At 50.1% G+C, this 27,298-nt stretch overlaps 1 protein-coding gene across 4 annotated transcripts in view; it reads left to right on the forward strand.

Moving 5' to 3' along the window:
* RPH3AL (rabphilin 3A like (without C2 domains)) overlaps window positions 1-21,166 on the forward strand; it is a 39,382-nt gene extending 18,216 nt beyond the window's left edge. For all 4 annotated transcript variants that reach the window (XM_082068566.1, XM_082068564.1, XM_082068567.1 and 1 more), the window contains 4 exons: window positions 5,517-5,691; window positions 11,326-11,439; window positions 11,884-12,066; window positions 18,394-21,166. In XM_082068566.1, coding sequence (XP_081924692.1) covers window positions 5,517-5,691; window positions 11,326-11,439; window positions 11,884-12,066; window positions 18,394-18,428 — 507 coding nt within the window. In that variant the 3' untranslated portion in view covers window positions 18,429-21,166. The remainder of the gene's footprint in view (window positions 1-5,516; window positions 5,692-11,325; window positions 11,440-11,883; window positions 12,067-18,393) is intronic.
* Window positions 21,167-27,298: the final 6,132 nt, after the last annotated feature.

Raw genomic sequence — 27,298 nt, forward strand, 5'->3', positions numbered from 1 at the left:
TGACAGAGCCTGGATGTTCCTGATGGCAAAGAGAACATCCCTAAGGACCAGCAGACACCCCCGTGCTGTATGCGCATCTCTTCTTCCTGGAGTAAGGTAGACATCATCTGCTCTAGGCCAGAACTGGCCTGTTGGAGATATCACTTGTCCCAGCTGTTTGCAAAAGTATCTACTAAAATCACCCTTTTGTTCTTCTAGGATTCCAGGGATGTTTTCCTTTGCAATGTCTTCTGAGGGTGGTAGAATTAAAGCAGGTGTGGATTGTGTTCTCTTGTCCCTGCAAACAAGGGTAGAAGCAAATCCAGTCAAGCTCACATGCACTTTTGGGGGTAAGAATCTCTTCTTCCCTCCTCCATGTGCTGATCCCTGACTGCAGCAAACGTTGGCCACGGGTTTGCAGTGAGCCTGTTTGCTAATTTGGCAGTGAAGCAGTGATGCACCCACGGGAATGAGAGTGCAAGGCAGAAAGGGAGCAGGTCCTCCAGCAAAACAAGCTTATTGCAGCGGCTGTCAGAGGAGCAAAACTGCCTGGGAGGAGCTGCGGTGCAGCTGGAACGGTTCCCTGCTGCCGGGCCTCTGGCAGAGCACGTGAGCTTGAGAACAGCTTGGGCAGCAATGCCCGTGTTGAATTGGTCGCGTGTGGCTGAGATCCGCCCGTCACCTCCTGGCCTGAAGGGGACATGGGACCTGCTGCGTTTTGTCAAGTCCCTGCCCAGCCATTCAACACAGCCTTATTTGGACTGATACCGCCAGGTTCTGCAAAGAACCTTCCTGAATTACCACTTTATATCTATATATTTTTTTTTATATCCATAATTAGCGATGCTATCATCGTAATTAAAATCCTCTTGGAAGCGTTTGTGCGCATTTACATTTGAATTGACACATCCAGAATTGTAGCGATAATGAAAACAGTTTACGTAGGGTGGGGGGAGATAGCTTTTTTTTTTTTTAAACCCCATCAAATATGAAAGAGAGTGTCAGCTATCGGGGACCTGTTAAAGTTTTAATTTGCCCCTTCTGCTTCCCTTTCCCTTTAATTTCTTCTCCTTCACTAAATGGCATTTTCATGGCTGGCTGCATTTCTTGGTTTATCACAATAAACCATGCAGAGGAAGAAGATTATTGTGCTGGAGGAACCGAGTCGTCTCCTCCCTTTTTGCCCCAAGGGCTTCCCTTTTCACAGATACACTCATACCCTTTTGGACATTAGAAACCAACGTAGCCCAGGGTTATTCCTGCCTGGCATGATGATTTCTTGGCAAAATACCATGGTGATGGAGGGGAGTGTTTATTTTGGGTGACTCTGGATGGAATCGAAGTGATGTGCACCTGTTTGCAATTCAAAGAACTCATCAATAGCCTGCCATATTATTTTAGGGGGTGGTAGCGAGTGGTTAGACTCAAAATAGTGTCCTCTAGAATAGAGCCACAGGAAAAAAAGAGGCTTGATTGAGAGGGGAATGATAAATGGTTGGAGGCTGGCAGCCATTGCAGCTCGAGAAACGTTGGGGTCAGAGGTGCGATAGATTTTGCTATTCCGGAAACAAAGCTCCAAATAGCAATTTCGCTGCCTTTTAATTTTCTTCATCCTTGAGTGCTGAATGTGGGAGTCGACAACAGATTGCTGTAAATAATGTAATTGGAAATCTCTGTGTTATGGAAAAGCAGATGAATGCAAGTAACGAAGCTGAAGAGCGCTCGCTCTTTCTCCCCGGCAGCGGTTTGCAGTGTGTCGGAGCTGCGGGGCCGGGACAAAGTGAGTGTGTGGGCACGGGCTGCGTGAGGGCAATGGCAACCACGTCCTCCCGGGGCGGTGGCATTTGCAGGTGCCTTTCTCTCCATTTAAGCATTGAAGCCCACGAAAACCTGCTCCCTCGCCTTTCAGCTGCTGGGGGTTCGAGGCATTAACGCTGGTTATCAGCATGGGATGCTAAAGCTGCCTGGTTTCCTCCCGCCCAGCCCGCGCTGCTGTGAAGGAAGGGGTTGCAGGAGAACAGCTACTGCCTGGCGAACAGAACGTGACTTTGCAGCAAAGAGCCTCTCTAAGCATCTCTGCCTGGGGAGCTCATGGCTTGGTGAAGCAAATTCTAGGGTGACTGCAAGTATTTGTTGTGATTCCTTCAGCTGTGACCCCATCCCTTCAGCAGCAAGTCCTAATGTTTTCTCTGTTTAGGAGCTTGTTTTAGCACTTGTCTGTTCAGAGGAGAAGGGAGAAGCCTGAGCAATAATAACATGCTTCTCACCAGAGCCCAGTGATTCTCCGTTAGGTCCCATTTACAGGCTGCACTTGTGCTAGATAAAAATACGCATCTGTTTCTGACTGTCTCATCCTGTAGCTGTAATGATGGCTTGATGCAACTTTAATAGGTATATTATCAGGGTTATAAAAGGCATTGAGCTCTCTGGACTTGTCACGGCCATGGCTGTTAAATTGGTTTGAAGTAATAAAAAGAGGAGTCTGTTGCTAAAGTAGCTCTTCTCTTCCATGTCCTCCCCTGCTTTGCTTTAAGGTAGTTCCGGTGTCAGGGGATGCAGAGGGACAGGAGCCTAAAGGGTGTCAGTATTTAGTGCAGATTTTGGTTGTGTTTGTGCTGTGGCTACTCTGTCCTGAGCCACAGGCTGGGCCAGCTTGTCCTGATCTGGGATAATGCAGATCCGGCTCTTTACCCCTCTGTGTCAAGCACTCAGAGCGAGAGATGATCAATTTACTTAAAATGGGATTGTTGTAAGAGACTGGCTGGCGGTCCCTCTCCATGATGAAGTTCCAGCTCCACCCAAGCTCAGGTTGCCGTGGGGGCAGGATTTCACCTTATGTGCCAACGGGACTGCTGGGAGCAAAACTCTCTTTTCCTTGGAAGGAGCAAACTCCTGCTAATAAATAAGAGTATTATTCTTTAATCACTGTCATAGATTTATTAATTTAAAAGCAAGCAAGAACTTTGCTGTCGGGCCACTCTTGCAATCAATGAAACTACCATCAATAGCAGTCAGCAGCATCGATTTGTTTTGATGCATGGATGCTAAAGCTAACCTGTGTGCCCGTGTGCAGAGCAGAACGTGAACCGCGGCGCTTTTGGATGGAGCGCGCTGCTGCCCCGGGGGGAGCAGAGGTACTGAATTAATATAGCACAGAGCATCTTGCTGCAGCTGTTTCAGAGCTGATCTCAAAACAATTTCAGTGCTGCTGTAACGAGACCGAACTCTATTAGAAGCACCAATTTATAGTGAATATATATGCATAGGATCAATTTTATACTAGTATTGCTACATCAGAGCCGGGTGTATTATATCATTAACTCTTTCTATAACTGGACTTGCTTTGGGGTAGTGAGAAACCTTGGGGTGACCAGCCTTTTCTTACAGCAAGTCTTGCTGTGTCTAATTGGTTTTATGGTGTGCCTAAATTGTAGTTCGCCTGAAGATAATAGGTCTCTCCAGTGCTTCAAATTAAATTACAGATGTTGCAAGGTCTGTTCAGAGAAGGACTGCGAGAAAGGGTTGTTTCCTCCGTGGCGGTTTGTGCAGAGAAGCTACGTGTGTCTCGGCTGCCCGGTGTGCGCAGGGGATGGACCCCCCGCCCTCCTCGAGCCGTGGCGCTGATCGGGGCGCAGACCCCGTGGCCACGGCTGTCCCTGGTCTGCCCACAGTTGTCCCCGTTCTGCCCACGGTGTCCTGCACGTGCAGCTGTGCCCAGCGCCTCCTGTTTTCCAGAGACTGGGGCTGGTGGCTCCTGCATCGTGCATCTGCATCTGAGTTGCGGTGAGCTGAGTTTCATGTAGAGACATCCATCCCAGATTTTAAAAATATATTGAATTTCCCGATTCTGGGGTTTGTGGCGATAGCAGAGCATGTTCTTCCAGGTCTGTGTGGTACACTGACGAGTGCTATTGTACAAGCTGTACCAAATGCTGTGCAGTACCTATGCGCTAGCAGAGGGGACAGAAGCAGCCATGTCAGCTTGTGCCTTGACTGGCTGGGTCACTGATTTTGCTGTTTGCACACTGGTGAAGGAGCTGGGAAAGTGTCCTGTCTGCCAAGGCCCCTGCTGTAGAAGAGCTTGCAGCCATCTCTCCTTTGGGGAATCGACTTCCCAGCAGGAAAATGTTGGTGTAGTTACAGGCTACTCTCACCTCCTTGTTTCTAGATCCCTCTGTGATGCACACAAGCATCTCTCTTGCACTCTTAGAGTAACTGGTGTGTGTGCTGGATCACAGCGATGCTGCGCTTTCTTCTGCTGGATGCTCTTCTTTTAAAAAGCAAACTACCAGGTTCCCCTCCGAATTCAAAGCACTTGGTGTCCAAGACCCCAAACACAGAGATTTTAGCTCTCTGTGTTGATGACTCTGGACTAGGAACCAGGCAACCTACTGAGCAATCTCCTCCCATCAGTGGCATGGTGATGGTGGTGTCCTGCTTTTTGTGCCTGCATGAGAAGAATTTCTCATGAGTGCCAGGTGTTGTCACTGCCCTCTGCTTTGATTAAGCCCTAAATGCAAATTTCAAACTTATTACTATAATTAGGGATATCTGCATTTTCACCCATTGCCATCATGGTGATACTATTATGCAAAATGCTTTGGGAACTTAGAGTAGAACACTGATGATCTCCTTCACTCTGAGCAGAAGCTCAAGGTTTCTACCCTACTGCATGAAATAGAAAATTATATTTTTACTATATTAACTTATTTTTGCCCTGGCTGTCTCATTAGCTCATTATTAGACTGCTGGAAGGCACAAAAGAATTAGGTTTTGAGAGGCCATTTCTCCTTGTCTGAGCTGCCATCCCTTTGCCTTCTTCTGGCTCACAGCAGGCTTTATATTAAATATACTTAATAGAGCTCCTTCATCATAACCTGCGTTGAAGCTAAATTGGAGAGTAGAGGGTGTTCTTACAGGAAATACTGTGGTTTAGCGCTCGTGGTCTGTTTCCTGCTGCAGGTTCAGGTTATTTGAGTGTCATTCTTCTCGTTCTGGGATTTTCAAGCACACTCGTTAAATGATCTGGCTTAGCCTAAATTGGTCTGTGAAACCAACAACTCCAAGGTTGTGCCATTCGGTGCCACAGGAGATGGTGTTGCTGCTGTCCTGGCGTTGCTGCCCGCGTCCCTTGTAGTGAGCCTGGGAATGTGGGTTTGGCTCAAACGTGGCATCAGAGAAACATCTAGTCTTGAGCTGGGGAACACAAGAAGCTCGGTGGTTTGCACGGTCACTTTCAGCTCCTCCTTCAGTCTGTGCCTGTTGCTCATTCAGATTCGTGGTTTTTAGTGGTGGAAGGAGGATGGAAGTGAAGCTTGGCTGATGTGGGGGAGGGATTTGGGATGCTGTGGTGGTTGTCCGGTGCAGGACACCCGGTGGTCTGTGTGAGCTGAAAGGTGACATGTCCGCAGGCTGTGTTTGAGTGGGGTCGAGGTAGCTCAGAGGGGATGGCTGGGCTGGGGAGCTCATGTGGGGCTGGTTGTGCTCTTTTGCTGTAAAAACCCAGGCTTAAGGTGTTGTGTCTCTATCTCCAACAGGTTTGGAAGAGGTCTGGTGCGTGGTTCTACAAAGGGCTGCCCAAGTACATCAAGCCTTTGAAGAGCAGCGGCAAATCCAGTGAGGCACCTTCACAGCCGTGGCAAAGCGAGCCAGCCGTGCCGGAGGCAGAGAGCGTGGGGACCAGCCGATCGTTCACCTGGGCCAGGGGAAAAGGTTGGTTGTCTGCTCCGTGCCCCCAAAACGAGTAGGGAGCAGGGGAGAAGGACCTGCTGTTGCTAGCAGGATTCAGCTAACAGGGGAGGCTCTCTGTTAGAAATAAGACATAGTCAAGAGAATGTAACGTGTTTCCCATGTGGGCAGTGCTGAGTTTTGTTGGCTATAGCCTATTTTTCTTGTTTCAGTGTTATTTAAGTGCACACTGGTGGCCCAGACCAGTCCCAGTCCTCCTGGATTCCCTGTGCGGTGCCTGGAGCCTACAGGGGGTGAAACAGCACCTCGGCATTGAGGAGCTGAGCACTTGGGTCGTTAGCACAGCAGTGGATGGATGCTGCAGAATTAAAGCTGCTGCCGGTCTGCTTTGATTTCCCTTTGTTCCTTTCTGGTGTGGATTAGCAGAACTATCTGGCATCTGTCGCCTTCTGTCTTTTCCTATTAGACCCTTTCAGTTGGAGAAGACCTCTTCAGTGTACCAGCAGCATACGCTCTTCCACAGTAAGTTAAATCTTATCAGCAGTGCAAGGGGAAATAGCATTTTAATAGAGGACTCAGGAGGGTCAGGTTTACAAACCTGCCCCAGCTAGGAGAGCAGTCCCAGGCCTACTGTAACTTTTGTAATAAAAGACAAATTAGATCAACAATAGATGGTTGTGCTTCCCTCCAGGAGATGCTTGGAAGGAGGTGTCTTAGCAAATTAGTTGATTGATGAGGTATTTTGTGTTCACACGATACAAAAACCATGATAAGTCAAAGATGTTGAGCCCAGACCTGGTCTACATTTTATTTCAGCTTTTTAGCTGAGTTTTGTTTTGACAGAAGGCCTCCCCCCAGATACTGGCAGGAGCAGGGGGAGAACAGCAGCGTGGCCTTTGGTCAGCTTTGGTGTGGGTGGCGAGCTGCCTTTCTCCCTGTGCTCTGCTTTTTGCCTGGCTGCTGTTTTATGGGTTGGATAATATTAATTTACAGTTTTATTTTCTGATGCTTTCTTGTTACCCTTCTCTGTTAGGCCGCCTGTCCTCTGGACAGCTTTCCATGGGCACTGCGGGCTGTAATTTATCCCTGAGGCTGGGAACTTGTACACTTCACCCCTCCGGTTAACTCTTTGTCACCTGCCAGTTCTGGGACTTCTGCTGTTTGTCACTGAAACCTCAGCAACGTGCAGGGCAGCCGCCTTCCCCCGTGGAGATGATGTAGCTGTGATATTGCCGACGTGAATCTGCAGCTGGTCGTAGTCTGAGCTTTACGAGGACGTAGCTGACGAGGCCGCCTGCCTAACCTCTGCGTGGCTGATAGCGTGTGTCAGCTCACGCCTCGTATGCCTTCGTCTGAGCGCGTCCTCTCGGCTCTGAGTAAAGCCCTGTTGCGTGTTTGGCAGGATGTTCTCGGGAACGAGCTCTGGCATTTAATGTGCCTGATGCTGACAGGCTGCTCTCAGTGGGGTTTCTGTTATCTTGGTCAGCCCTGTCTAACCGCACCGCTCGCCTCCCGAGGTCATGAAGGGTTGGCTCTCAGCTATTAAGGGATTCAAGTCAGGTGGGACCAGCACAGGTGTAGCCGTGTCCCGGCACAGCCCCTGGAGAGCTTGGGAAAGAAGAACCAGGGCTGTCCTTTGAACATCCTCCATGCCAGGAGCTGCTTTTCCACAGGGATGTGACAAACCTTGAGTGTCCTTTTTTCCCCCCAAAAAGAAGGGATCAGAGCCAGGCCCTGGGTACCGACTGCTCTTCCTGCAGGAGGGTGGGAAGGCAATGGGACCGCAGGAATGTGCCTCTTGGAAGAAATGCCAAGCCCACCAGGAAGAAGTTTTATTTTTACATACCCATTATTTCTCTTCTGCTCACTGATACTGGGATTTGCCATTGCCTTTAGTTTTTCTGTAATAAACAAGCAGTTGCCATGGGAACCCCGCTATTAGTTAAGGCACAAATGTATTGTCACGGGGAGAATAGCAGTAATATTTCTCGTGCTGGGGAGCAGCTCTGCTCCGTGTGGCGGAATGTGGGTGGGTTTCTGCACCGGCTCAGGTGGGATGGGGCCGTCGGGGTGGGAAGCAACACGCAGCAGGGCTTTCCTTGCCCTGAACTCTGAGTTCTGCAGCAAAAAAATGTAAAGCATCTGGGTGGAGAAAAAACAGAGAAGTGTGATCCCTGAGCCGTTGCACTGTTTGGGATGGGGGCTGCCTGCTGCTCTGCTCGGTCTCTGCTGGTTTCTCCTGTTGCAATGGGCTCTGGTCGTCTTGCCAAGCGATGCGACGCGCTGGGCTTGGCGCTGTAGAGACGCAGGAGCAGCAGGTTTGTCTCGTGTCTGTGCTGGATGCCAGATCCCCAAGTGATGGAGCAGAGGGGAGTGTGCTGGGGCAGGTCAAGCATGTTGCAGGTCACTGAGGGCTCATCCAACAAGTTTGGGCAGTGCCAAAGCTGTACGTGTGCTGTTTCTGTAGGGGAGAGCAGGTGGGTCCGATCCCATTCTACTGCTTGTAGATGTCCCTCAGACACTCAGTGAGAAGCTTGGGTTGCAATTAAATGCTTCATCTTCAACTCTTCCTCCCGCAGTGACTGGGAGATGTTGTTGTCCTGGTGTTTGCAAAGGCTGATGATACGGGTGCCACAGGGGAAGCTGTTTGCCCAAGGGCATGTGTGGCTGTTCAGAGCTGTTGCTGCAGGATGCCTGTGTGTTCCCGTGGGGTTTTTTTCTGTATTTTTGGCATCTGCAAGGAATGCCAAGCTTGGTGTGTGCAGGGACTGAGCTCTGTGGCTGGCTTGTCCCATCACAGGTGTGCCCGTGCCAAACACATGCATTAATAGTAGAGCACAACCCCAGCAAGTTCTCCTTTCCCTTGGCCTCAGCACAGCCTCCCCGCATCTGCTGCCAGGGTTGAGTGCAGCCCGGTAATTCTCCGCCATTTCCTCTCTGTGCCACGAGGCTCCAGTACCTCTGGCTTGGAGGTTGAACCATGTGTTGGAGGTATCTCTGGCTCCAGCAGCAGCTGCAGGGGTTCAGGCCCTTGATGAGTGACCCATTCCCTGTGGCAATAGTGCTTTTCTTGCAAGTTTTATCTCAGCATATTTTTTTTTATGAGCTTTTTTTCAGTCAGCTGGAGATGGAGAGGGATAAATCTGTTACGTTCTCTGAAAGTACAGCCGTCCAACGACTCTTATTGATATATCAGCAACTGCTGGAACACCAGATTTATGACTTCTGGGCTCTGGAAAGTGCCAGCAGAAGGTCTGGGAGCTTTGGGAGAAAAATTGCCTTAAAGGGAAACATTGGTGCAATGGGTAAAATACATTCTTATTGGCAGCAGAGGGAATGAAAGCAGACAGGACTGCTCCTGTGGTGCCAGTGCCTTTGTGTCATTAATATTTTCCTCCTCTTGCACTGGTCCTCTCTGAGCTGCTGAATGGCAGAAGGGAAGGCAGCTAAAGTCACCTCCACTGAGTCACTGGGGCCTTCTCCAAATAAATCCAGCATTTTTAAAGGATTCATGCAGGAAGGAGCTATTCTAAAGCGATGGGTTTTATGAATCCAGGAGGCCAAAAGAAGATGATGCCGAAGGGGGACAGGAGTGCATTTGCTGAGGGAATTGGGCAATGGAATGGTCAGAATGATTCTCACAGCTGAGATTTGGATTTTGTAGCAAAGAGCCTGGTGTGGATAGGCTGTTACTAACAGTATTTGTATAGACCCCACCTCTCCTGAGGAGCTCTGGGGAAGCAGTGAAGCTGCCATTAAGACGGCAAAGCCCAAAGGCAAACCTTTGCTTTGAGGACTTTCAGCCAGAAGCGCAGCCCCCTGTTGGTAACGGGGCTTTGCTCTGCCCGGCTCAGCTCGCAGCCCCTTTCATTGCAGGTCTCAAGTCCCATTTCTGACAGTGCCTGGGGGACACTGGGGCCTGGGGGGGGCAGCACGGGCAGCCCCCCCTTTGCACAGTGTTTCCCAGCAGTGCAGCAGCTGCCCGGCCAGCTCCAATAACACTGCAATAACACTGACAGCGAGCTTTAATATCCTCAGAGATGTTAACTCCAGAAAAGCACTATTTCAGATAATAATTTTTTTTATTTTTTAATAAATATTTTGTGTAGTACAGATCGCTACCTGAATACAGGAGTGTCTGCAGAGGTCCTTGGCAGGAATGTTTGGCAGCTTGTGCTCGTCTGTGTGAGCGCAGGGACACCCCATCCTCCCGCCCTGGGCAGCGTTAAAGGGTTTGCAGCTCTGCAAACCTCGCGTAGTGAATTTTAGCGCTGATGCAGAGAGGTGGGCTGACAGATCTCTCTGCTGCCCCGCGGTTGTCACCTTGTGCAACCTGCTGCACCCGTGTCCCCCCTGCGCCCCACAGCACCGTGGGGCCAGGCACCATGGGTAACGGGAAGGGGGTTTGATCAGCAGCAGGATGGGGAACTCATCTCTCATAGAAATGTGAGCTTACAAGTACATGCTGGTGGATATAAAGAAATAGTTGGGGCTTTTTCTGCAACAGACTGTAGGTTGCAGTGTTGCCTGCCCTGTGGCCCACTGGAGCCAATATGGTACTTTCCACCAGGAGTTGTGACCCGCTGTTTGAAATGGCTTTTGGGCTGTGAGGAGAGCTGGTACCTGCCTTGGTCAGATGGACAAACACTGTGGGTGCAATCCCTCAAACAAAAACCAGCTATTTTCTCGTTGCTTTCCTCCTCACCCCCATCATTTCTGTTCTGAGATCAGGTCATTACAAAAACCCAGGAGATGGAAGAACACCCTTCTCGTTTTACCAAGAGCAGCTGGCAGTCGAGTTATCTCTTACACTGGTGTAAGCAGGAGAGGTACTTGCATAATTGCGTGGAAAAGTGGAAATAACCTACCAATTTGGGAAATTGTGGCTGGCAAAATGAGGCTCCTTCAGCTCTTGCAGAAACTGTGGAGGATGGAAAGCATCAGGATTAGGGCCAGAATTCAGGGAGGGAAAAAAGAGAAGAAAAAAAGCAACCTTGAAATGGGGCAACAGTCTCCTTGAGGAAGAGGAGTGACCCTTGTTTTTAAGCTGTGAGGGCATGGGAATAATATAGTGCTGGGCGGTGTGCTGATAGGGATGTGTTTGCTGAATGGACAATGAGCTAATAAAGCTGGTTCTTTGTGTAATCGCTGCAGGGTTTTTTATTCAGTATTTGGTATTTATTTGGTGTTTTCCTTGTAGATCCCAGAGCCTCTACAGAGACCCTGCAGCACTTGCAATGCGGTTTGGAGCCAGCCAGCCCCCTCCCCACGTTACCCACGCCAGCCCAGCCCAGGCTCTGGGGCTGGGAGCTTTGAGCAGCAAAGCACAGCACAGGAATGGTGTGGTCCCCGTGGTCCCAGCCAGGTTTAGGAGAAAAGCACCGGTGGTGTGTGCATCTGCTTCAGCTGCTGGCACCACCAGAAGTGTGTGTGATGGAGTTATAAATCATCTGTGAAAAGTAAAAGCACATCATGTTTGAGAGGAAGGGCGAACAGCTGTGGGGGAACTGCAGGTAGGGCTCCTTTTGGAGAGGGAGACCATGATCAGCGAGTCAGCATTTGTTTGTGTTTTATTTGGATCCATCTGGCACCCTCTTCGGTAAGTGTTATGAACATTGTGAATAACTGCCTCTCTCCTCCCCCCGATCTTTTCTGCAGTGGTTTCTAGCGACAGCGAGAGTGACTCGGAGTTCAGTTCCTCCAGCCTGGACGACAAGTCGTTACCTGCCGGGTCAAGAGGCTCACAAGGCAGAAAGCACCGACCAGGACTGGGTGAGGAGTTGCTGTTCCTCATGACTGGAGGGTGGGAAGTGTAAAGTGCTTGAATGTCTGGCTCATGGTACGGTGGGTTTTGGCTCACCACCTGCCTGCCCCATGCTGGTGCAGCCCACTGGCTTTAGCTGTGCCAGGGGAGGATCTGGTCCCTTCTCACTGGAACAGGAGCAATGGTCAAACTGGTGGTGGGTTGCCCCATTGCCTGCAGCCTTTCAGGGTTTGCCACCTGGCAGCACGTCTCTGCTCAGCTCCTTGCTCCTGACTTCATAGCACCGGCGTCGACGGTGCCTTTTTAGGAGCAAAACAAAGGAACTGGGCTTAGACCCTGTTCTGAGGGGCCCTGGCTGGGAGTGGGGAGGCTGCTACTCTTTTAGAACATGGCGCAGCATCTGCATCCTCTTCTCCGTCCCACAGCAGCATCTCTCTGTTGTGTCCCCGCAGCACCCATCAGGGAGCCCAGCCCAGCCGTGGGCAGCGTGCTGGGGAGCACCCACTCCCCAACGCTCTCGGGGAGCCGCAGCAGCCTGGGCAGCGAGCAGGGGGCTGCCCCCAGTGCCACGGAGAGCTGCCAGAGCAACCAGCCAGCAGATGGGCGCAACAGCGATGCTGTCAGCAGGGCCCCTGGTAAGCTGAACCTTCTTTCTGAGCAGATCTGTGATTCTGGGGCCAAATTGCCCGAAAGCACAGCTTTCTCTGAGGCACACCTGGCAAAGCCGTGGCCTGGGATCACCTTTCCCTGCTGCTTTTCTCATGGCAGATGCTGTCACCGTGTTACAGCTCACTCCTTCCCTCTTCCCCGAGTGCAGAATCTGTACTGCAACGTGAGTAACTGTCTGGGGTGGGAGCTGCCTACACCCACCCCACAAGCAGCCGTAGCTGGGTCTGTCCCCCTGCAAAGGCCCCGAGCTCCGATCTGCCCTGCAGCACAACAGATTGAGCTTTCACTGGAGCAAAGCAGAAGTCCAGCAGCTTTATGAGACTGAATAAAAATTGTCCTCATGTTAGATGGCTCTTAAAGCCAAACATGGCTCTTCCCAGAACTCTGCAGTGCAAAAAAAAAACCCAAAAAAAGATACTTTTTCCCCCTCGACAACCTTGGAACAATTAAGTGACTGTGAGAGCAGAGGCTGCTATCACATCTGATCTGGAGCAGCTGAAAGAGATGCAAATGTGTTCTCTCTGCAGTTCCCGCTAATCTATTCAATAACCCCTTAAGTTATCGTTTAGCGCCGCTCCCTCCAGAGCGTTCCTGCTGCCCTGTGAACCACCGCTCCTTTTGTTCCTGAGCCTGTTTTGTGCTGTGCATGTTGAGGCGTAAATTGGATTAGAGGGAGCAGGTTTATCCGTTAGTGCAACATGGAGCCATAGTGCCGCTCCCCATGCTTCCCGCTAGAAATACCCAGCATAAAATTGCTTCTCTGCTCTTCCATCACTTCCCAAGTTTCAGGGATTTGCGGTTTTCTTTAATTTCACTTTTTGCAAAGTAAGTCAGATGAATGATACTTCTGCTCTGTCTCTCTCTGGATTATAGTGCTGCCCCAGACTGGGAGGTTTATTTTAAGCCCCCGCTGGCTGTGGCGTTAGAGACGGCTGAGTCCCGAGGTGTGTTGGCTCTGGTGCCTACGGGAACTGCGCAGCAGGTTCTGTGAGATCGTTGCAATAGGACAAGGGGTAATGCTTTTAACTGAAAGAGAGAAGGTTCAGGCCAGACATGAGGAAGAAATTGTTGCCCCTTATGGTGGTGAGAGCCTGGCCCTGGTTGCCCAGAGAGGTGGTGGCTGAACCATGGAGACATCCCAGGCCAGGCTGGACGGGGCTCTGAGCAACCTGAGCTGGTGAAGATGTCCCTGCTCATGGCAGGGGTGGCACTGGAGGAGGTTTGAAGGTCCCTTAACCCAAACTATTCTGTGATTTTATGATTCTAGACTTGAAGCGGGTGGTGGTGGACAGTGGGTGTGACCCCTTGGGTGCTTTTTCTGCTGGTGCTCCATGGCCATGCTGAGGTCCGATGGGTGCACACCTGGACAGTGTGTTTGTGTAGCACTCAACACTTAGAGCTTTCCTGCCAGCTGTTTGAACTAACTGCTGCCTGGCCATGACAGCACGAACAATATCTCAGAGGCAGAAAATGCCTTTTTCCTGCTAAAAAACTTGCATGCAAAGCTTGGCACAAGGAGTTAATGCTTTCCAGTGAGGTCTCTCCTTGCTAGGCAGGGGAAAGCTAGAAATGACATGTATTTAAAAAATGAAAACTAGAGTAATCTCATGAGCCCTGTTAAAACAGTCCCTGAGATGCAGAGAGGATCCTGCTAAGGAAAAGGTTAAGCCAGGTTGGCTGGCTAGAGAATATCTGTAAAGATCTTTATTATAACAGTCTGGGGTCATTTATTATCTTTCCCAGTTCCTGCAGAAGGGGCTGCTCTGCTCTGCTCAGCCACGGTGCCTCAGTAGGACGGTTCCACGGCCCCAGGAGCTGGGGAGGGATTCGGGGCGGCAGCGACGAGTGTTTCTGCTCGTGTGTGCTGGGGGAATGGAGTTGGTGGTGGTTGCAGTTGGCAGGGGCGGCCTTGGGAGCTGCTGGAGAGTGGCAACGAGGATTCTGTGTCATGTCCCATCAGGGAACCAGCCACCAGCTCTGCCAAAGGTCTCGGTGAGGAGGTGAGGCTGGAAGCTGAGCATGTGGTGTGAGGCAGGTGATGTGCCCGCATTGTGTTTGCCATGGCCCTGTGCTCTGCCCCGCGGTGCGGGTCGTCTTCAGCACCTCGAGGTGGGGAGGGGAGAAGGAAAGTGAGGTTGTTTTCCCTCCACACAGGGCTGAGCATGGTCAGCGTTTGTTTATTCCAACAGCACTTGTCATGCCCAGCTGGAGAGATGCTGCCACAGTGTGATCTGTGCAGTGAACTATTGGCAATCACGATCCATTAGATATGAATTTAGTAATCAGCATTTTGCAGTGATAGGAGTTGTGTGGCCTCACGTTCTGTGCAGCTCCGTAGCTGGTGGTTTGAGCGGATCAGACATCCAGGAGGCTGCGATAGCGAATGGCCTGTGCTTTGCCAGCAGAAAATAAAGAGAAAAGCAAAACCAGTGCTGTAGCCCCTTAGGAAGTGTCCTGCTGTCCAGAGGGCCTCTGCCAAAGAGCAGAGGCCAGTCCGGCTGTTCTTGTCTTTAGAGGGTGCTGGAGGTGATGGATGCTCTGTGTCAAAACTGCCAAAACTCTTGGCTGCATCCGCCTGCCTGTGGGACAGTCCCTGAGCTCCACTCTGACCCAAAACCAGAGCAAGGGGCAAAGATCCTTTCTCATTTAAATTGCTGATCCCCCAGCTGCAGACTGAGGACGTTAAAGGGAGATTTTGCTATAGTTTTTCTGAAAGATTCTGCAACTTTATAACACTGCGTTGGGAGCAAATTTTTGCTTCATATTAGCACCTCAGGTGTTGTTCTACCGGTGACTTTCTTTTTACTTCTTTTTCTCACCTCTGCTCTAATTCTGCTCTCAAGTGCGACTTTGCAGAACACTTTAGCATCCTTAAGTCCCATGCTACAGCTGGAACAGGGAATTAGGGAGTGGTACTGCAAATGCAGCTGCCCTGATAGTCCACAGCTCTTTAAGCCTGAAGGCCAGGATGACAGCGTGGTTGTGCGGTCAAGGGAAAACAAGCAGCTATTAAGCAGAGGGTGTAGGTTTCCAGAGTGTTGCTCTGGCTCCGGCTGGGGTTTGGTGAGGCAGATAATGAAGCCTGGGGTTTGTCATAAAATGACTCATTGTCAGAGCTGCATTGGGATTTAGGCAACCTTAGCCAAAGTTGCAGGAGAGAGTGGTGAGTTGAGAGGCTGCCGTTTTTTTTATATATGTATATATATACAGATAGATAGATGGATAGATTTTACCACCTGCTTTCAAGCCCTTTCAAAAGCAGCATCATTTCTGAGGGTCTGGTGTTTCTTGTTCTTCTGAAGCTTCGGTTCCTGAAGGTGCCCGCTCTGACATGATACCTGTTAAGAAGAAGGTCATGCTCTGGTTTTCCTGGAGAATATTTTATCCTAAGGAGAATGAAATTTGCACACAGGAAAGAAGCACAATCTTTCCTTTTCCCCTCACTTGCCCCAGCTAGGGATGTGACTCACCTTGTTCTGGCCGTACAGCTAAATATGTTAAGAGGTTCCTCAGTTAAAAAAGAGCAAAATGCTCCCTGTTGTTAATTATGACATCTTTATTAAAGAAAGGGAATATTAAACAGAATTAATCAGTATCTAACAGTGGTTTTCATGAGCCCATGGAGAGCTTTTAATGGAGATAACGTCTTTAAGCTTGGACCTGGCTGCTGCAGGGGGTAAATGAAGAGCAAAAGGCATCTCAGATGAGTACAGAGTTCTGCTTTGGTGGGTCCCAGTTGATGGCACTGTCCTCAGTGTCTTCTGAGGAACAGGTCAGTCCCGTTTGGTATTTTGTGGATCACCTGAACAACTTGCTGGTAGGGAACGGTGAGTGAGCTCTGTGTGGGTTGTGGGGCTGGAGAAAGCTGTGATTTGTGCTTCAGAGAGGAGGTTTGAGGAACAGCCACAAGATAAGCTAATGAACGAGTAGCCTACGTCTGAGTGCAAATCCCAGTCTCCACATCTCTGCTTGTTTGCCAGTGTGCTGTCTAAATCATTAATACTTCAAGAGTGGCAGAGCAGCTGGCGGTTAAACAGAGCCACGTTAAATAGCGGTGGTGCTGAGTCTGGGAGCTGAGGCGATGATGGCAGCGCCTGGTGGGGTGTAGGAACCGCTGTGGCTCGTGGTGATGGGGTGAGACCGGCGGGAAGGACCAGGAGGTCAGCAGGTCCGGCCTGGACCCTTCTCCCAGGGTGCTGGAGCTTCTGGATACCTGCCTGTGGCTGCCGCTTGGCAGCTGTCACGGGAGAGGCTGAGCAGAGCTGAGCAAAGGGCCGGGAACTGAGAGATGGGCAGGAAATGCTGCTTCCAGCTCTCCTCATTTGGGGAGATTTATGCCCCGTCTTTCAGGAATTCACTGGATTTAGAAATGAGGTGGCGTCACTCTCTCCGTGGCTCCCTGGCTGGGGTAGGCATCAACTTTTGCTCATAAATATGCAAGCTCTTAATACACGAGACAGGCAGAGCCGTTGTGTGTTATTCTCAGGGCATCTTTGAAGTTAAAGCATTAACTTCTTTTTTTTTTTTCATTCCCTTCTGTTTCTCAGATGTCTGTTTTGCTCCCTCAGGGACGATGAGTAGGTAACATTTTGCTTCAGTGGGTCTAACTACTCCATTCCACGTAGGAAAAAAAATTGTCCTAACAGTAATTAGGCTCCGAATGGGATAGTAATTTCTTTAATGACTTTTCTTCACGGCAGTCTTTGGGGAGGTGACTTTTGTTTTCCTGCGCTTGGTGAGAAAGTTGCTTAAATGTTTTCAGGCTGCTCACTCCCTCATCTGTGTGATCTGCAGCCAAACAGCGTAGTGTCGCAGGACTGGCTTTGCAGTGAAATAGGTGGGTATTTGGCTGCATTTATAAATAAAATATGTTTTCAGGAAGTGGCAGCATTAAGAAATTATTCAAGGTTTGCATTCTTGATACAGTGCATATGTAAATATGAACCTCAGAAGAAGCACAGGCCCTGTTCCATGTTTTAAGGAATTAAAGTATTTTTGTCCTCGAGTGGTAGAACCAAAACATTTTCATCTCTTTTGAGCCCGCCTTGGAGTTAAGTGAATAAAGGCTTGAGGACGTAAAAAATAAATTACTTTCACTATTTCTGTAATTCTTTATGGAGTTTTAAATTGAAGACTTTTTCCTTGAAAATAGAGGAATGACAAAGACTCATTCTCTTGCCACTTTCACTCAATATATCTGGAAACAAGTCTGCTGCTGAAGATGAAACTCCTATTTTTGTGCCTTTTTTCACATTACAGAGGTCTGTGCTTTGGTCTTTGATCAAACAGCCTGTCTGGCCTCCTGCCCCCATGTCCTTAGACTTATTCTCTGCCCTTTGCAATACATTTACTCCTTGCGCTTCCAACTTTCTATTCAGCGTTTTGCACAAAGCACTGAGGGCAATAGTTGATGTAATCTTTCAAAACAAAGCATAGGGGAAAGAGCATGGGAGGTCAGTGATATAGAAGTTAAAAGTCTGGATTTTGGAGTCTTTGTAAACACATTGAGAGGTTTGATGGTGCGGGAGGTTATCTTTCAGCTGGGATGCCGGCCAGTAGCGGGTGGGAGGAATTTGCAGGACTCCCTGTGCCTTGAACATTCCGCACGAACCCAGTGGCTGGAAACACCTCCTGTCCTTTCTCCAGGAGTCAAGGTAATTGGTGGCCACATCAGTTCAGAGTGGGAGAAATTCTTACTGCCCCACCGCCACCTGAGAGCCCCCCTGTTGCCAACCCTGCCTGTCACCCCCTGCGCGTCCCAGCACACCCCAAATTTTGTCAGGGGCTGCTGCAGTGATGAGCTTGAATCCATTTAGTCATGAGCCAGGGTGCCTTGTACAGCAGAACATCGCTCTCCTGCACCCGTCCCCAGACATGGGCAACATTCAGCTGTGGCTCCTGTCCATGGCCCGGACATGTGGGGACAAGGGGGTCACAGGGAGGACCTGCTGTGTGGCATCTAGGTGCTGTCACCTGGTTTGGAAACCTCTGGGAGCTGAGGCTTGGCTCTCTGACTCGGCCCTCTGAGTGAAGCGTGTAGCAAAGGACTAGTTCTAGCAGTACAACTCCTTTCTCCTTCTTTCCTCATTTCTTTCCCCTGTCTTTTCTTTAATAAAGTTTAATGGGCCCTGACTGCTGACAGAGTGTGGAGTAATGATGCACAGACGTTCTCTTCATTATTATTTTTAGGAAGCATTTAAAGTGGCACTGAGCGTGGAAAAGCAACCTAAAATAACTTTGTCAAGTCTCTCACTTCTTTCCAATCAAAACTTTTGTCTTTGTATATTTTGAAGGCAAACGGTCCGTCCACACCAGAACACGATGCTGATGAAGGCGAAGATGGAGCTGCTTTGCGTGGATCCACCATTTGCCCCTTGCCTACTCCTCTAGACCTCACTCCGGATGACAGTTGCTGCTGGTGGTGACTTTATGATGCCGGCTCTTGCACAGGCGTCAGCAATACGGTGGCACCTGGGGAAGCACCTGCTTGTCCTCCCTGCCTCGGTGACCTGCTCTGTGGTTTGGTCTGGTCTCCCCTTCTGACTGACACACACTTTGGGGTGCTGCTCGGAGAGGGGTGCCGTGCTGTGCGGTGCTGCCGTGCGGTCCAGAGCCGTGTTTGGGGAAAGGGGCACACAAAGTGCTCACGGGAGCTGCAGAAAGGTGCATCACCTCTGCTGTTTCTGGCTTGCCCAGCCCAGTGCTGCATTCAGCTCCTGGCTTTGCCGTCCTCAGGAGAAAGGGAAATTCACCCCAATGCCCCTGAAGTGGGGTGTGAGGAGACCACAGCCCTTCTGCTGCTTCTCAGTCCAGGGGTGTCTTTCCCTCTGGGAATCCCAAGGGTGAGACCAGGGCTTCGATTTGTGCTTGATGCCCAGGGTGCCACCTCTTGTGTTTCTTGTCATCGTCGTTCTGGTTTGAGTTGATGTGTGTTTGCTGGTGGCATCCCAAACAAGCTGGTGAAGTTGTCTTCTTGTTCACTTCCCCCGAGGTCTCTGTCTGCTCAGGGAGACACTTTAGTTCATAAAGAAACTCTCAAAGAAGTTTGCTCTGCATTTTTCAGTCCTCCTGGCTCTGTGCGTGTCCTGTGGTGAGGTGCTTTGGCAGGGGGGTCATGGGGACTGTGTGTGCTGCAGCTCCTGAGAACACCCACCACCCCACAGCCCAGCCAGCTGCCTTTGTGTACCCAAATTTGATAACAGCTTTCAAATTCCTTTACCTTGTTAAGCTGTGCAGATTTCTTCTCCCACATACACACCTTGGCAGCTCTTGCATGAGCAGGGGCCTTTGGTGTCATCATGAGTCAGGCCATAGAAAGCCGTGTGCCCCGGTCCTGCTTATTCTCTGGGATGGTCAATTTTCTCATCTGTCAGGCCTTGGAGGGAAAATGAAATTACTTGACATATCTAGAGCCATTAAATCTTTGAAGGCCTGAACAAAACCCACACTAGGCAAGTAGGAGTCTCTGGATTTTTATTAAATGCTTTGGATTTGACCCGTCTTTTGCTGAAAAAACAAAGGATTTCAAAAAGTTCCCCCTGAAATCATAGCTTTAAAGGCAATTTGTGTCTGTTAATGTCAGCCTTTTCCCTTGGTTATCACTCTTTTGTTCTGTTCTTTGCTGCTGGGCGCTTTGTGTGCATGTAGTATATACTCTTACAAATGGCTGCAGTATGAAGATAAATGAGATTGGGTGCTGGAACGCTCTAACAGGAGATCGGAAATCAATCCTTGGCTTTCTTTCTAAATGAACATGGTCCAACAGAGGACCGTTCCCTTACTGCTGTTCCATCTAACATGCTGTGGCCGGTTGCTGGGAAAATCCTTCTAGCTCTTCCTCCGTGATCTGTTTCTGCCCTTTTAAAAAGGAAAATGAAACCTGTGGATGATGTGGACTCTTTGAGATGGCATGAAGAGGAACTGCTCAACGTGAGCTTCACAACATCAATGGTGGAGAGAGCAAGGGATGAAGGTGTTCGCCGCTGAGAGATACTTTATGTCGTGGTCTGTGTTGTTTAAACCTGGCCATTGAGACTCCGCCAGCTGCATTTCTAAAAGGGGAGATGCCAAAATTATTAGCTGCTTCTGGACAAGTAAATCCAGAAGTTGGCTTTTGCTGAAATACCGGTATGATTTCAGAGCTGAAGTCACGCTGTTTCTTCTGAGAGCTGTAGGGTCTTCAATTTCAGAAGTGTTTTTCCACCAAAAGAAGTCCTGTCTTGCCTTGGAGCTCTTGACAGCCCTACTGAGGCTGCCTTGCTCACACTGTCATTACTGCGGTGCCTCAGACAGCCTGGCCTGCCAGCCTGAGTTAATGCCTTAGAAGAAGGAAAAGGAAAAAAGACGCTTAAAAAATGACTCAATTTCCTTTAAACCTGTTACTTTCCCATCAAAAACTCTGCGCCGAGTTGGAAAGAGTTTTTAAAATTGAGCATGGCATTTCTAACTCTTCTTGATTTTCTTGTGCTTCATTCCAGGGCAGGTCAGGCGTGTTTTCCCCCCACCTCGTGTCCCAGGGCTGTGGATTGTCATGCTTGCTGGCTTACTGTGCCCCTTTGAGGCACGAGTTTGGTTTTTAACTGAGACTAGGTTTTGTAACACACTCTCAGAGATAAATGTGGGACTGCCTTTGTACCGGTGAGACTGGAAGCTTTTCTTTTTTACCTCTGTATTTCACCTCCATGGAGTAATTCCACCTGGGTTCGAACCAGAACTGTTCGGTCATCTGTGGAAAGAGTCCTCTTGGATCTAGCCCAGGAGAATGTGATCTAGTCACGTTTGAATGGGATAGAGGAACATCCTCAGCTCTGTGCACATTTTTTCTGTTAAAGATCACTTTCCCCTTTGTTGCATCTCTCTTGGTTGTGTTTTGTAGCTTTGGGTGGAATATTATCCAAAACCTGTACCCATTGACTGCCTTTTGAGGTGGCTCAAGGTGCGCAAGAAGGTCTCAGTGAATGGTATTCAGTCTGCTCTGGTCGTTTGTGTTTCTTTTATTGTTTTGTTGTTCTTGTCTCCATCCCTTGTAACTTTTATGTAGTGTTTTACTACTGGAAACAATAAAGCTTTGGCTCAGAAACAACTGCTTGCCGTTCTTGAAACAGTAAGAAGTTCTTTTTGCATTCCCAGGTTGCAGATACTCTCCGAATCTTTGGGCGGGCTCCAGCGAGGAAAGAAAATAATCCAGCCAGTGGAATGATGATTCACACGGCCGGAGCATAATTGAATTCTGCATTTGAAAGTCATCTTTTGTCTTGCCCCTCTTTGGTACCTTGTGCTGGCGATGGCACGAGGCACAGGTCTGCTCCTCCGCCCCTGTGTGGAAGGTTTTGTGTGTTGTAGCCACTAAGCATGAAGCAGCACCGATTGTCATTCTGTCAAGTGCTGTCCCTGTGGCCTCCCAAGGCTTGTCACTCGCTCCAGTTTGACAATCGGGGTCCATTTAGCTTTGCCGACAGAGAAGCGTCTCCGCATTGTTCGCCGAGCGTGTGCGGCCCTGGCTGCTCCACGTTCCCTTCCACTTGGCATTCAGCTTCAAGGTTTCAAATGGCTTTTTAATCTGTTTTTGCTTTTCCCATTTTAAAAGCGCCTCGATAATTGCTGTTGGGATTGTTTTGCTGGGGAACTGCCATTAGTCCAAGGATGGAGCGTGTCAAGGACTATCCACCTCTGTTGTTCCTTCCCCACTCCGCTTGCCATGACAACAACCAGTAGATGGGAAAGTTGACTGCAGGATCTCTCTGAGTCAAAAACACTGGCCGTGAACTGCCAAGTTTCCATGTTTGGTTTTCACAGTGATAGTTTGAGGGGAAGGGGGATGCTTTCTCTGTGGGAACAGTGTGTAGCAGTGCAACACAGCTGAAGCAAACAGTCTCCCATTGTTTAGACAATGTGTTTCTGCCATTACTGAATCGGACAGGGGAGGCCCTGGACTCTCGGCTGGAGTGTCTGGACAGTGGCACTAAATGGCAGGTAATCTGTGCAGATGGCTGAAGTTTATTTGTGAAATAAAACTTCCCAGCAGTTGTTGTTCTCCCTTCCTCCCCAGCCCTCCCAGAAGACGTTTCCCTCCAGGGAAGGGGTTTGGCGGCAGCGATGTCTCACCAGCCCACCTCTCTCATTTCTTCCTGCCACCGCTCCCATCGCTCTGTTCATCTCTGTGATGCAGACTGCTCTTCCGCTGATAGCGCCTCGTTTCCTCAGGTGGGTGCGATGGAAGGAGAGTTCAGGGAAGTTCTTCTGAAGGGCCGATGCTGCGATCAAATAATGAGACTTCCAGCAGGCGCAGGATGGCAGGTGACAGGTAAGCATCTTGTGGGAAACTTTTGTCTTGAGCTGCTCATTCAGATTCCTTCCTGACCATTGCCTCTCATTAGCAGTATATTCAGGTAGTGCTAGAAACACCTGCCGTGCTTGAGAGGCACGAGATGAGGATCTTGCCGTGTAGCTTCATGGCAGCGTGGGGACAGGAGCACGATGGGCTCTGCCTGTCAGCAACGTGCGTCCAGCGCACACCGGCACCAGGCACAGCCTTGTACAACCCTGCCCTGCACCTCCCTCCCTGCAGAAATGATTTCTTTCATTATCTGCATGGCAGAACACAAAAGTCGGTGCGATGCTGCGGCTGCCTGCACCCCACTGCTGAGCAGTCCCCATGCAGCACCCAAGGGTGCTCTGACCTGTGCCTGGGAGCTGCGCCTTTGAGGGGGGAATTCAGACCCCTTGAGGCAGAGGGATGTGCACTCTCACCTCTGTGCTCCGCAGAGGTTCTGTGGGTTGGTTTGAAGGCACCCGTTGCGTTTCTTTTCCCTTCCGCTCGTTTTGGTCTGGCACTAGGCGCTGTTTGTAAAATCTTGGAGGGATTATTGCTCTTGTTTTCCCTCTCTGGAATGAGTGGCTCTACATCATGTATTTATGTTTTGCCAGGAAAGATGGATTGTGGCTTTGAAGTATTTTTGTTGTGGACTCTATCAGTTTAACAGCAGCTGCTCTGAGCCCTGTCTCAGCCCCCACCTCTCCCAGGTGCTTCCCTGTCACTCTGTAGCTGACCCAGTGCAGCAAACAGGCGTCACCACCTCCCTTCCTCATCAGCTCTCCTACCAGCCTAATCAGCATAAGCAGTTATTATCTGGGGCTGGAGACTTGCTGCTAATCAGGGCCTTATCAGCGCCATCTGGGCAAGGGGTGCTGGCAGGGACACCCGCCCCCTCCTGAGCGCCACTGGCTTCTGCTTTCAGAGGTGCCCTTGAGTGAGTATCACAGGACCGTGGATGCTTTTAATTGTCTGCAATTAAACATCCCACTCTGGCTGTCCTATCCCATCCCATCGGAGCAGCTCCTCGCGTGTGGGAGCTGCCCTGGAGCAGCTGCCTTCTGGGCTCTGTTTTTGAGAGCTGGATGGGAGTGATCACATCTCAAGACAAGGCAGCTCTGCTCTGAGGTGACAACCCTGCCCAGCATCCCCCAGCTCAGCTGCTCGTGCTGGCTCTGCGGTGGGTATTTCTGAGGCTCATTCACCCCCAAAACAGACCGATACACACCCGGCCCCTGGACAGGGGCAGCAGCTGGATCACTGAGAGCGGCTGAGCCCAGTGTTATTTATTTTTCTGCTGGTGAAGCCGAGCTCAGGAGACCAAGAAAATCTCAATGAACAGCTGAGCCCCGCTGCAGGAGAGCAGGGGTGAGCGATCGTCAAGCCGCTGACGGGACAGACCTTCATCTTCAAATGACACTCATGCAAAATTAAACTCCTCCAAGCAATCATACCATGATCATTAAAATGGTGCCTCGGAGGACAGAAAAATAAACTGAGAAACGCAAATTAGGGATATAAATCTTTCTGGCTATGTCTGGGAGGTACCTTTTTAATTAGCATCATTGAACAGCCTTGATGTAGTAAGTGCTAAGTAGGAAACTTGCCAAAATTCCCCTGTTTTGATAGCAGGTGACTTGTGCTCTGTTTGAATTTCCACCTTGTGATTGTTTTTCTGTACTTGCCGGAGTTGCTGTGTTATCTGTAGTGTGAGGAATTAGCTGCTGTCACCCGGGCTTATCCGATGCCACCGCACGGGGGACAAGCTGCCTGCGCCCTCCTGCCCCAGCCCCCTGCGCCTGTGGGTGGCTTTGCAGCTGAGGCCCGAGGGATTGCAACGCTATTTCAACTAAGTATTGTGTGCTGGAGTTAATAGGTTTAATCGTGTTTTTTGTCGCTCATACAGAGCCACACGCCTCAGTCCTATGCGAGGGACCATCCTTGGGGCACAGAGGAGCCTTCTGCCCCGTGTGCCCCCTCTGCACAGCTCTGCTCTGCGCTTTGGGGATGCCTTTGCGTGATGAATGAGAATCCTGTGCGAGGATTTGGGTTAGGGAGTTACCGAGCCTTTGTTTTTATACCACCCCTGTGCACTGCAGCGCTTTGATGCTAATTGGTGCCATCGTAGCGTGAATCTTTTTAACACTGATAATGTTTGTGAGTTCTTGGATGCTTGGCCTGGACCTGCCTGGGGATTGCAGGCGAGGTGTCCAGAGGTGCTGCCGTCTCCCAGGCGTTGCATGGTTTGCATCCTGCTGTATTTGTTCCGGCCGCCTCTGTATCATGCTATTTAGCAGATCACTGTTCCTGACCTGTCACTGTGGGAGACGGTGGGATTAGGATGATGGAGTGGTTGGAGAGGATAAACAATCATGATGCTACATCGGTGCAGCCCAAACAATGCTTTGCTCTTTCATGTTTTCTTCTTCTGTCGGTTTGCCATTCGAGTGTAATAAGATCAGTGCAGATAATTTGTGTATTCATACAAAACATCATTTTCCCTCCTGTGCTTTACCAGCTGCACTGCAGTCAGAAAGGCAAATATGCACTTTCTTTTGCATGGCTATGAATGAGTGCATCTGTTCCTCGAAGATAGGGAAAGGAGGCCGAAACGTTTGGAAAGGAAGAAATCAGATGCAGCCTGTTTCATTGCCTCTGTGAAGTGGGAAGTGGACAGGAATCGGATTTCTGCAGCACGGACTCAGTCCCACACTGAAGTCTCGGAGAGGTGGATGAGACGCCAGCATGTGGGGAAGGCAGAGAAAGGGGGTTTGTTTGGTGGGGGAGCAGCCTGTGGAGTCACAGCCGCGCTGCCGCGGGGCGGGGATGCCCAAGGGAGCTCAGCCCCCTCGGTCGGGGTCTGCAAAGCACCGTGCATGGGCACCAGAGCCGGGCATGGGGCTGGTCCAGCTGCCTGCTCGCCGCATTGGCTCCACTCTCGCCGTGCTGCTTCGCTTTGCCTCTGTAGGACTTGTCTGGGAATATCAGAACGCAGGCTGGAGCCGAGCTGGGCTGTGCTTGGCCCTTCCTAGCTGGAAATCACAGTTTCCATGCTCCCTGGGCTCTTTCTCTTCCTGCACCAGTGGCTGCATCCCTGAGCTTTCATCTCTGCATCCTTGAGCCTTCATCTCTGCATCCCCCAGGCTCTGCCTGATGGTCCAGCATTCCCAGCGATGGCAGGAGAAGGCTCAGGGCTAGAGGTTATATGGCAGTGGACCTAATTTACTGGGCTGTCCTCCCTCCTTTTTCTTTTCTGAGAGAGGTCCATTGGAGAGGCGAGGGGAGGGAGGAAAAGGGGTTTAATTTTCTCCTGTTATCTGGTGTCTCCAGCTGTGAGCCATGCTGACAGCCCTGGCCTGATCAAACACTCGAGCAGCCTTGATTCAGCGTCCCATCTACGTGGTCATAAATAATGTAAGTGCTGTGCCCCTGCCTGAGCCCAGATCCTGGCAGTGATGTGCCAGCACATTCCCTCCTCCTGTTGCCACAATGTTGGGCTCCCGCCTTCATTGCTTGTGACATGGAGTCATTAGGCATTAGCAGCTGGCATCAGTGCCTAATGACACAATCATGTGGAAACGTGTTCTTCCTCCAAGCAGGATTTTTTCAGCCAGAAATTCTGGTTCTCTCCCTCCAATTGAGATGGAGCCCCTCCGACCCCTTTGCCAGGCTTGTCTCTATTTCTCTTGTGCTTTGTGAGTCCAGAAGGTTCTAGATATGGGAACTGAGCACTGCTTCGGAGCGAAATAGAGGATAAAAGTTTACCAAAGCCACTGGGAGCTTCTCAGCTGCCTTCCAGCCAAGGGTCTTGACATGGTTTTTAAAAGTCTTTAAATGTCCCCATTTAATAGCCGGATGGTTAAAGCAGAGGGATGCTAAATGCCAGGCTTTGAAGCTGTACGAGGCAGGTGGCGCTGGGAGCTGCGCAGGGCAGGGACCGGGGCTGGTCTGCGCTGCGCTGGGGAGATGCCGTGCAGCCTGGCTGGTGAGTGAGACTGGTCAGATTCTCCCAAGTGAGCAGCTTCTTAATGCTGCTTCTTTTCTTTCCAGTTCCTCCAGCTGCTGGAAGTGGCAAGAAAACAAGTGGACATGAGTTGACTTGGGTGAATAGACCCCCAAAATATCAGATGATCTCATCTGAGCAGTGCTTTGATTTCCATGGCAGCATTGTTACCTGCACTAGCTAAGGGGAGCAAGGGCATCCCAGCAAACTTCCCACCCAGCTCCCCGCAGGATTTGCTGCTCTCGTTGCTGTTGATTAGTTCAGGCATGTTTAATCCCAAGGGCACTTCGAGGTTTAGCTCTTTGCATCTTGCAGGCCAGCGCATGGAGATAAGTCACTGCAATTTGGAAAGCTTTCAGTGGTGGCCAGGCTTGTGGTTACTCCAAGTTTTGATGGAAATGGTTTGGACACCAGCAGGCTGGTCCTTTAGTCTCTTTTCTTGTCAACAGCAATTTCTGGGGCTGGAGATGCTCAAGGAGTGAGTGGGCGCCTCCTGGTCACTCCTGACTTGTAATTGCTGGGTCTGCGAAGGGATTTGGTGACTCCCTGTGCAGCTCTACATTCAAAAAGCACTCAGGGGCATTTTGTCAGGCTGCCCGCTGGACGCCTCGTGCCCTGTAATTGTGTGGGTGGGCTGCAGGACTCTGTGCTCGGATATTACTGCTCTGCTTCAGTGCTGGAGCAGGTTTGGCTGAGGAGGACGGGGGGAAACCGCTTCTTTCTTACAGCCCTGTTAATTGTGATGTTGCCACCAAATTGTTGCAATGCGGCTTTGAAGGGATTTTTGCCTTTCTGTTGTCTGTGGTTGCAGGGTCCATATTTCTGTGTTAAGAAATCAGGAATCAAGTAATTGAATCTCTCTCCCCCTTCCTGTACAATCAAG

The sequence above is a fragment of the Streptopelia decaocto genome (genome assembly GCF_964273445.1).
Source record: "Streptopelia decaocto genome assembly, chromosome: 18".
NCBI lineage: Eukaryota > Metazoa > Chordata > Aves > Columbiformes > Columbidae > Streptopelia > Streptopelia decaocto.